Source organism: Acomys minous (assembly GCF_964271855.1).
Source record: "Acomys minous genome assembly, chromosome: 16".
In the NCBI taxonomy this organism is placed as follows: Eukaryota; Metazoa; Chordata; class Mammalia; order Rodentia; family Muridae; genus Acomys; species Acomys minous.
In genome coordinates, this window is record NC_140498.1 from 42,803,568 (window position 1) to 42,814,239 (window position 10,672).

Genomic DNA, 10,672 nt, shown 5'->3' on the forward strand with positions numbered 1-10,672 from the left:
TTGTGGTCATTTCTTCTTTGAGAGTTCAAACTAGGTTCTGCAGGTGGTGCAGCAGGGGGCAGCAGGAGGAGGAGTTGGTGGCTGGCACCTGCTGGTGCAGACCCCTCTCCCTGCCATCAAGGTGGCTGCTGCACTGGCAGTGCGGACCGTATTGCCATTGCCATGAGACAGCGTTCCTCTGTGAGCAAACTCTTGAGTCTGGTTGAGTGGAAAGCCCTGCTGAAAATGTGCATGTGCTCACTGTGGTTTCTATTTTTCCTTCATTATTTTTCACTCTTTGCTTTGCTATGTAGCCCAGGCTGGAACTCCTGCTTCCCCTTCTTCACCTCCTGAGCACTAGGAGCACAGACATAGTCCACGGGACTCTAAACATATTCCTTGTAAGACCTCAGGCAGGTTAGGCGAGTGTTCTGCTACTGAGCTATGTTCCCTCAGCTGCATTTTTCTATATTCCATTTAAAAACTGACTAGTTTGTATGGGTGTTTTTTCCACACACGTCAGTACACCACTTACATGCAGTGCCTACAGAGACCAGAAGAGTGTTGTATCATCTGGAACTGAAGTTACAGAGGGTTGTTAGCTACCATGTGGGTGCTAGCCACCAAGCCAAGGGCCTCTGCGAGAGCAGCACCTACTCCTAACTGCTGAGCCAGCTTAAAAGTACCACACATTAAACATTTCAGACTGGCAGGATGGGTCAGTGAGTAGAAGTGCTTGCCGACAAGCTCAGTGACCTAGGACCTCTGTGTGGAAGGCAAGAACCAGTCCTTGCAGATTTATTTTTGCTTATTGCTGTCTGGGCGTGGTGGCACACGCCTTTAATCCTAGCACTCAGGAGGCAGAGGCAGGGGGATCACTGTGAGTTCAAGGCCAGCCTGGTCTACAAAGTGAGTCTAGGACAGCCAAGGCTACACAGAGAAACCCTGTCTTGAAGAACCAAAAAAAAAAGGCATATGTAGTTTTGCTTTTTGTACTTTAACTAGTCCAGGCTTCCAGCACAGCCTTGATAGCTTTTGAGATGAGCAGAAAGAGGTATGGAAAGATTCACTAGGCTGGGTGGGGAAGAGACTTTTTTCCTATAAGATATTTATTAGCTGTCTGGTATAAATGCCACCTGGGCCTGGTGCTACACTAGACACTGAGGTGCAGCAGTACTGGGGCTACACAGTATTCTCAGAAAGGCATAGGTTTCTTCCTGAAGAAGTCTGCCTGAGCTGGAGGCTGGGACATAATTATTGCCTCCTCCTCTTAGGTGGATGGAGGTGCCGGGTAGCATCTGTAGAAGGAAGGCTCATCTCCAGATTGGATTCATTTCTACACAGCTCCTGAGGCATTGGCTTTCAGATTTCTTAATAGCATCTGAGCTGGAATTGGGGTGCAAGATAGTCTACTCAACAGGTGTGGTAGCACACACCTTTTTATTTTTTCATTTATTTATTATGTATATAGTGTTCTCCCTCCTTGTACACCTGCAGGTCAGAAAAAGTTATCAGATCACATTATAGATGGTTGTGAGCCACCACGTAGTTGCTGGGAATTGAACTCAGGACTTCTGGAAGAACAGTCAGTACTCTTAACCTCTGAGCCATCTTTCCAGCCCCAGTAGCACACACCTTTAATCCCAGCACTCTAGACGCAGAGACAGGCGGATCTCTGAGTTTGAGGCCAGCCTAATCTACAGAGTGAGTTCCAGGATAACCCTGTCTTGAACCCCCCCCCCCCCCAGAAAAAAAAGAATAAAAGAAAAAGTACTGGAGCATCGTATGGGAGATGGAGGCAGGAATTGAAGGTCAGCCTTGGTAACATAGTGAGTTTGAAGCCAGCCTAGTTTATAGGACACCCTGGGGGACTGGTTGTCCCTTGCGTGTGGTTCCTCAGCATCTTTTTGGGGCTGGGGGGGTCAAGACAGGGTTTCTCTGTGTCGCCTTGGCTGTCCTGGACTTGCTTTGTAGACCAGGCTGGCTCCTCAGCATCTTGCCTCATGGGGACTACTCAAGGCTTTCTGGTAGTGCATGTAGCCACTATACACTGCCTGAGTCCCTGTGGGTCGTGGGCGCACGCTGCTCAGGCTCTTCTCGGCGCTGAGGGCGAAGTACCAGATGAGCCCTTGCGCCTACTTGGTGCCTCCTACCAGCACCTGGGTGCTGTCAGCCCATTTTCCTGCAGCTGCCACTCTAATTCACTTCCCACAGACAGAGGCCTTTTCTCTAGGGAAGCCATCTGTGAGAACAATGGTTTTATTTAGGGGAAAATAACAGAAAACACAAAACTGTACACAAAAAGGATGGTTGTCCTTCTCATTCCCCAACTGGATGCTTCAAGATCACAGCTGTGCAAAGTCCCCTTTGTGCTGCTCCAGCCACTGGTCCAAGGTCCGGGCCTTGGGGTTGAGTCGCAGGGTCAGATCAATGTTCCGGTCAGGTTTCAGGGCATAAAAGCGGAACATGTTGGCCAAGTCTCGGGCCCCCGGGAAGCCAAGCTTCTCGTATTCGTCCGGAGTTGTCTGGAAATAGAGCCCACCATGTCTGTCTCCTCCACAGCTGTGGTGAAGCCGGGGTAGACTAAGTATTGCCCAAGATTGCACTGGCTCTGCAGTCTCTCACTCAGGTCCTCATGTGAGGTCCCTGAACACTCCCAGCTAGAAAGCACAAGTATGGAAACTGGCTCCTCATAGGCTACCTGACACCAATCAGTTGAAAGGCTGTTCTGTCAAGGTCAGTGCCTTTCAGAGCAGAAATGAGCAATATCATGTCCTTGTTCAGAAGCCAAAATCTTCCTTTTTTTTCCCTCCCAAACCCAATCAGACTCTTCAGACTTTCCACAATCCTTTCTTAGTCCCACCTCATTTTAAAACCACACGGCCATTTAGTGCAAGCGCCTTTTCTCCCTCTCCCTCTCTTCTCTCTCCCCCTCCCTCCCTCCCTGCGTCCCTGCTCCTGGTGGCTTTCTCTATGTAGCCCTCCTTGTCCTGGAAGACCAGGCTGGCCTCCAACTCAGTGAGATTCATCTACCTCTGCCTCCCTAGTGCTGGAATTAAAGGTGTGTGACTTCAAGTGCACTTTTTTTTTTAATTTATTATTATTTTTTTTTAGACAGGGCTTCTCTGTGTAGCCTTGGCTGTCCTGGACTCACTTTGTGGACCAGGCTGGCCTCAAGCTCACAGAGATCCACCTGCCTCTGCCTCCCGAGTGCTGGGATTAAAGGTGTGTCACTCCTGGCTTCAAGTGCACATTTTTTTTTTTTTTTTTGGTTTTTCGAGACAGGGTTTCTCTGTGAAGCCTTGACCTGCCTCTGCCTCCCGAGTGCTGGGATTAAAGGCGTGCGCCACCACGCCCGGCCTCAAGTGCACATTTTTATAGACACTAGGCATTGTACTAAAAAAAGCTTGGGGCTAGAGAGAGATGGCTCAGTGGTTAAGAGCACTGGCTGTTCTTCCAGAGGACCCGGGTTCAAGCCCAGCACCTAGATAGTGCTCATAGCCATCTATCACTCCATTTCCGGGAAATCCAATGCCCTCTTCTGGCCTCCACAGCACCAGGCGTGCAAGTGGCACACAGATGTACAAGTAGGCAAAGTACTCATACACATAAATTTTAAACAGGGCCAGGTGGTGCCGCACACCTTTAATCCCAGCACTTGGAAGACAGAGTCAGGTGGACCTCTCTGAATTTAAGGCCAGCCTGGACTACATAGTAAGACCCTGTCTTTAAAAGAACAAACAAACAAAAAACTAAAAAACCACCACCAACAAAAAATAACCCTTTGGGGAGTTAGGGGCATCTTGCAGGAGCTGGGGTGTCACAGCTCTGGGGAGAGAGGAACTCACCTTGGCATGATGTATAGCCTTGCCAGTGTGCCTGCTGAGCAAAGCAGCATACTCCTCTGCGGTGTGCCTGCAGGTACTGAGCCCGATGTTCTGCCCCACATACTCGTCTGGCTTCTTCAGCAAGCTGAGCACCACGGGGCCCAGGTCACTCACGGCCATTCCATCCATGGGGACATCGCCCATGGGCAAGTCTGTGAGAACAGAGCTCCTTGGGGAAAGGGGTCTCAGCTGGTTTTCCCAGCAGCCATTCCTCTTGGCACCCACACACCAGTGTTGGTCTTTGTCTTCGTGTAGTGCCAGCAGTACCCAAGTTCTGCAAACTAAGTGTGCCAGGGGTCTGTTGATCCCTGGGCAAGTAGGACTCCTGAACTCTGCCAACACCTGTACCCTCAGAGAAGGTGATGTCCACAGAGAGCAAAGAGTGGCCAGCAGCCACCAGCCCCTCCAGCTTTGGCATCTACTACATCCTACTTTAACCCATTGACCAACTGGCAGGACACCAGCTGGCTGAGGTTCCTTCCAAACTAGGTCAGGACATCCAGTTTGCAGACTGGCCAGCAGGCACCATCTACATCCCTTGCTTCCTGTTCTGAGAACATTAATAACCCTGGCTGACCAATGTTAAACCCATTTTACAGGTTGTAAAGTTGAGGTCTGCCTAAGTCAGATGACATACCGAGTCTCAAGCGAATGTCAGGAAGCCTGGGCTTAGACCCAGAGTGAACTACTGACAACCCCACTTTTCTCCTCTACAACTGTTACTTCACATGCTGAGAACTGTGCTGCTCTGGGGTGGGGTGGGGGGGCAGGTAGGACACTCACCCAGCAAGTAGCTCTCTCCATCTGCAGCTTTCTGAGGCAGGAAATAGGAAAGGAGGTTCTCGAAATAGCAAGGCAGCCGCACACTGGTCATGGGGACACAGATGTCTCTGAAGTACTCCTCCACCTCCCCTTTGCCATCGAAGTGTCCTGCCGACAGCTTCCCAGCCGTCAGCTTCCTGATGTTCTCCAGGCCGCTGTAGACTACATAATGGAGGCCCAGGCGTTTGGCTAGATCTGCTAGAAGCTTACCCTGGTAAGCAGGAAGAGAGAACACAAGGGTAAGAGGAAGGGCCTGTGTCCCCAATCCTCCTCCCCTACTGACGGATTAGCTCCATGGCTGCCCACCCCAAGGAGGCCCTCTGCTCTGGAACAATGCGCATCCTTGAGGTCATGGGATTTCTTCAGCTATAGCCCACTGTGCACACTGAGCGAAGTGAGGCCAACCTCAGCCACATGAGACCCCGCCCACAAAAATGGAAAGGCTTGGAAAGGGAGCGGGCCTGCCTTGGGAAGGGCACAGAAGCCTTCTCGCTGTACATAGCCCATCTTTGTGACCATGGAATCAGATGATTTCATCAGCTCCAAGTCATCTTTGGAGAAGATAGGGCTTGATGGTTAGGCACATGGGCCGCTCAGGTTCATCTGGGCTGAGATGAACCAGCTGTGTGACCCAGGACAAGTGGTCTAACCATTGTGACCCTACTGGTTAATAAACAATGATCCATGCCATTAAGGTTGGGGGTATATAACTGTAGCTCCCCCCCCAAAAAAATCTGCCCATACCTTACCCCTGCAAACTTGTAAATATGACTTAATTTCGGGACAGGGTCTTTGTGGATAGCATTAAGAGTCTTGAGATTTGATCATCCTAAATTAATCACATGACTCCTAAACCCAAAATAAATATTCTCCTAAGAGAAGTGAGCCAAGGGCTGGAGAGGTGGCTCATCAGTTAAGAGGCCTGGCTGTTCTTCCAGAGGACCCAGGTTCAATTCCCAGTAGCAACATGGCAGCTTACAACTATCTGTAATTCCAGTTTTAGGGTGTCTGGTGCCCTTTTCCGGCCTCTGTGGACAGTGCATGCAAGTGGTGCACAGACACTGACGCAGGCAAGACTCCTGGGGTGGTTTAAATAAGACCAGCCCCCACCGACTCATACACCTGAATACTTGGTCCCACTGGTGCGACTGTTTGGGAAGGATCAGGAGGTGGCGCTTTGTTGGAGAAGGTGTGTCACTGGAGGTGAGCTTTGAGGCTTCAAAAGCCCACACCATTCCTAGGTGGCACTCTGAGCCTCTTGCCCACAGATCAGGCTACTGCTGCAGTGCCATGCCTGCCTGTCTGCTGCCATGCTTCCCGCCATGATGACCATGGACTCCAACCTTCTTGAACCATGAGCCCTGATAAACAGTTTCTTTTGTAAGTTGCCCTGGTCGTGGTGTCCCTTTACAGCAACAGAAAAGTAACAAAGACAACACCATAAACAAAAGAAAAAAAAAAATAAAAAAGCCAGGCATGGTAGCATATGCCTATAATCCTAGCATTCAACATCACAAGCCCACATGGGCTACATAGCAAGACCCTGCCCAAAATAAAACACACAAGAAGAACCCATGAAAAATGGAAGCACATACTAGTGTGACACGACCATAACCGAAGGCACACCGAGAGCCACAGAAGCTGGAAGTGCTGAGGAAGCCTTCCTCCTCAGTATTAGAAAGTGACCTCGCTTGAGCCAGAGGCAGCAGCACCTTAATTGGATCCCAAACTTTTAGAACCGTGAGACAATTTCTGTGGTTCTGAACTACCTGGAGTATGGTTATCAAGGGCGCAGGGAGCTAGCTCACAAGGCTTTCCCAGGATTGAGGAGACAAATCTGCTGTGTGGGATGTATGTGGTTTATCCCCACAAGGGGTCCTACGATAGGCAGAAGGCGTGTCCTCTATAATAAAAGTTTGGAGAGCAACAAGAAAAAGAGCAGGTCCTGAAGTGTTCAGTCCTGTCTGGCCAAGTCAGAACTGCCTCCTGGATCACACTAAACCAAGTCGCGTGGTCTCCTCGCCCCTGTACCTGCTGGACTTCTTGGTCCTGGCTGCACTTCTCCCAGTAGTTGGTGACGATGAAGGCGGCATGAGCTCCTGTCAGCGCCAGCTCCATGCTAGCTTTGTCATCCTGGTCCCCTCGCACTACTTCCGCGCCTTGCAGCTTCAGCGCTTTGGCTGCTTTCTGTTCAGGGTTCCTTGTTACCACTCGAACCCTGAATGTCCCATCTTCCAGCAACGTGCGTGCCACTGAGCCACCTTGGGCACCTGTGAGGAGTCACAACTGCCAGAGTCAGGGAGAGAGCACAGCCTAGAAGGGATTGCTCCATCAAAGGAAAGAATGCTCAAGAAACATACCTCCTTGCCGGGCATGGTGGCACACGCCTTTAATCCCAGAACTTGAGAGGCAGAGGCAGGTGGATTGCTGTGAATTTGAGGCCAGCCTGGTCTACAAAGGGAGTCCAGGACAGCCAAAGCTACACAGAGAAACCCTGTCTCAAAAAAACAAGACAAACAAACAAACAAAAAACCCAAAACCCCCCTTAATCTATTTTCAGGTTTTTATATTTCGAAGGAGATTGGTTTGGCTTAAGACAGAATCTCACTGTGTAGTTCTGGCTGAGCCCGGGACTCAGATGTAGACCAGGCTGGCCCTGAACTCACAGCAATCCACCTGCCTCTGCCTCCCAAGTGCTGGGACTAAAGGCATGCACTACCACGCCTTGGCTACTTATGTTTTATTTTTATTATTTGTATTAGTCTTTTGCTTGCATGTATGTATGTGCACCACGTGTGTGCAGTACCTGTGGAGGCCACCTCAGATTCCCTGGAACTGGAATTAGAGAGTTGTGAGCTGCCAGGTGGGGTTGCTGGGAATGAACAGCAAGTGCTCTTCCTCTGATCCATCTCTCCAGCCTCTTTTATAATATTTTCTAACCGGACAGTGGCCACTGTGCCTGCTGTATCAGCTGCTCCAGGGCCTGAGGAGGGAGGGAAGCATGGACCTCAGGAGTTTAAGGTGAGCCAGCCTGGATGACACCATCCACCTTCAAAAAGGAAAATGGGCCAGGTGTGTGGCACAGGCGTTTAGTCCTGGCACTCAGGAAGCAGAGATAGACTGGTCTCTGCATTGAAAGCCAGTTTGGCCAGTGAGTTCTGGACCAGCCAGAGCTACAAAGTGAGACCAGGCCTCAAAATACCAAAACCAACATCAAAACTATTTTTTTCTCAACTGTCCTCTAAGGGCGGGGGTGGGATACAGACCAGCAGTAGAGTGCCCGCCTGTGAGGCCTAACAGAGGAGGCTGAGGAAGCAGGATCAGAAGTTCCAGGCTATAAACTGTTGAGTGGCTGGAGGTAAAGGGGCTTGAGGTCAAACCTAACATCTGAGTTCCATCTCTGGGACCCACAGAGCAAAGAACCAATTTTTCTGCAAGTTGTACCTTCACCTCCACAAGTGCTCAGTGGCAATGTGCACACCCACAACAAAATTTTATTTAAAACATACATGTGTGCAAAACACCCACACACGTTATGAGTAACCCTACCACCACAAGGTTCAGCAGTTGAGCATGAAATTCAAAAGTACAGCCCTTACCCAGTATTCGGGAAGCCCTAGGTTAAATCATCAGCCCAGGAAATGTAAAAAGAAAAGGAAAAAAAAGCATTTATATATCTGAAATGAAAATAGGTCGAGTGGACAGGGAGATGGGTAAAAGCAAAGGAACATGCTGCTGTTTGGTTTGAAGATGTGGCCTGTATTTGCATTTACTCTAGTCCAACAGCAAGAAAACCTGTCACCTGGGGGAGGAAGGAGGGAGAAAAATCTGGTTTCGGTATTCTGTACAAACACACGCGAGCAACTTGTGTGTACATTGGAAGTTGCTATATAGACCATCTGGCCTTGGATCAAAGGTGTGTCCACCATGTCCACCCATGTGTGTTCTGTGTGTATATATGTGTGCTATATTTATATATACGTATATATATGTACACACACACAAACACATATATTCAAAACCGATCTGCACTCAGGTTTTGCCGCCCCCCCCCCATGTCACCACAGCAGCTCTTCCTGCGGAGGGGCTGGGGTCCTCGGCTTGGCAGACCTTGCCAGCCCTGGCTCGCTCACCTGTGGCTCCAAATACCACCACCAGTTTCTTCTCGGCCATGGGGTCCAGGGCCCAAGGAGCGAGATTCCAAGAGGCCTGGGGCGGCAGAGTTGGCGAAGAGCGGGATCTCTGCCCGGATCCGTCCGGTCCCCGAACAGGTTCCGAGTTGCTGTCTGAATCAGCGCTCCCAGCCCCCAGAGCACAACTCACTCAACTTCGGTGACAAAGACTCGGAGAGGAAAGGGCGGAGAATGGGGTTTAGCCTGATTCGCGGGCCTACAGCCAAGAACACTATACAGGGGGAGGGCATCAGCCCTATGCAAGCCGCCAGCCCCAACAGCAGCCTCCAGAATATCGTACCAGTGACGCCCCCGCCCCGCCTCCATGCCTTGCTGTGCGCGTAGCCGGCCAGTTGCCAGGTTTCGGGCGCCTGCGGTCCTGCCTCTGCCCCTGTCCGTGCCCACACAGCCTGCCCTCCCCCTCGCCCGCTGGCCGGATGGTTCCTCCCTTCACGCTCCGGCTGTTTCTCGGTTTAAGCGCCTGGGTGAGCACACTGCCCTAAGGGTGCAGGTCCTGTTTGGCTCAAGCTCACGTGGCATGTGACTGGTGTCGGGGTAGGAGGTGGGGAGTCTGCTAAACGGAATACCGGTCTCAGCCTCCAGGGTACAGGGATTAGAGGTATAAATTGCCAGTGCTTTGCTGGTTATATCTACTTGACGTAAAACATTGACCCAAACACATAAATGATTTTGATGTTATTATCGTTATTATTAGAGACGATGTCCCACTATATAGTCGTCTGGCCTGGAAGGTGATATGTAGACCGACCAGGCTTGCCTCGTAGCTGGTGCCACACCCGGCTTAGTTACTATTTTAATACATATATGAACATCTATCTGCATTTGCATACATTGGGTGTCACCTAATGATTAAGTGCCCAATAGCTCTTAACTCTCCAAGGCTATCTGTAAAACTCCTTTACATGCCTGACTAACTTTTGCAAACACTAATTTTTATTTATTATTTTTAAAAGATTTATTTATTTATTATGTATACAGTGTTCTGTCCATATGTACACCTGCACGCCAGAAGAGGGCATTAGCTCACATTATAGATGGTTGTGAGGCACCATGTGGTTGCTGGGAATTGAACTCAGGACCTTTGGAAGAACAGGCGGCGCTCTTAACCACTGAGCCATCTCTCCAGCCCCTATTTTTTCTTTTTTTGAGACAGGATTTTGCCCTGTATAACGCTGGCTATCCTGGAAGTCACTCTGTAGCCCAGGTTGGCCTCAAACTCACAAAAATCCACCTGCCTCTGCCTCCCACTGCTGGGATTAAGGGTGTGTGCCACCGCTGCCCAGCTTTTGTTTTGTTGTAAACACAAAAGTGAGGTTTGTATTCAGCTCACAGTGGGCACAGTTATTGCTGAGTGGGAAGCAGCACTACCCGTTTCCCATTCCTGAGCTCGGCTCACAGCATCTCCTCTCCAGTCTCCTCTCCTCCAGAGCACGCGTTCTGCTGCTTGGTTGCTGATAACCCTGGACGTGGTGCCTCGGCAGGCCTGGCAAGTGGCTGCTGCTGAGCTAGCTCACTAGTGAGGCTCCAGTAGAAACCAGGAAAACTGTCGCCCTTTTTCTTAAAAATCTAGCACTGGAGATAACTCAGAGACTTGTTTGGGTTTTTTGGTTTGCTTTTTAATTTTTTTAAACTTATTTTTACTTTTGTGTATGAATATGTGGGGCAGGTGGACAGATGAGAGTGCGTTTTGCCTGCAGAGTCCAGAGGTTTGAGATTCCCCCTTGTGCTAGAGGTACAGGTGGCCCTAAGCCATTGGACGTGGGTGCTACGAATCAAACTCAGGCCTACTGG

The 10,672-nt window shown here is 50.1% G+C and overlaps 1 protein-coding gene across 1 annotated transcript; it reads right to left on the reverse strand.

The window, feature by feature from the left end:
* Window positions 1-2,222: 2,222 nt before the first annotated feature.
* On the reverse strand, window positions 2,223-9,187 carry NMRAL1 (NmrA like redox sensor 1). Its single transcript, XM_084763142.1, has 5 exons — window positions 8,822-9,187; window positions 6,720-6,958; window positions 4,650-4,899; window positions 3,828-4,018; window positions 2,223-2,504 (listed from the first exon to the last, which is right to left on the reverse strand). Exons 1-5 carry the CDS (start codon window positions 8,859-8,861, stop codon window positions 2,325-2,327), a joined length of 900 nt encoding a protein of 299 aa, XP_084619268.1. The 5' UTR covers window positions 8,862-9,187; the 3' UTR covers window positions 2,223-2,324.
* Between the last annotated feature and the right edge of the window lie 1,485 nt (window positions 9,188-10,672).

Coding starts and splice junctions, on each gene's coding strand:
- NMRAL1 (XM_084763142.1), bottom strand. CDS start 8,861: ATGGCCGAGAAGAAACTGGTGGTGGTATTTGGAGCCACAG. Junction 6,959..8,821: donor GGTGGTATTTGGAGCCACAG/GTGAGCGAGCCA, acceptor GACTCCTCACAG/GTGCCCAAGGTGGCTCAGTG. Junction 2,505..3,827: donor AGGCTATACATCATGCCAAG/GTGAGTTCCTCT, acceptor CTCTATTTCCAG/ACAACTCCGGACGAATACGA.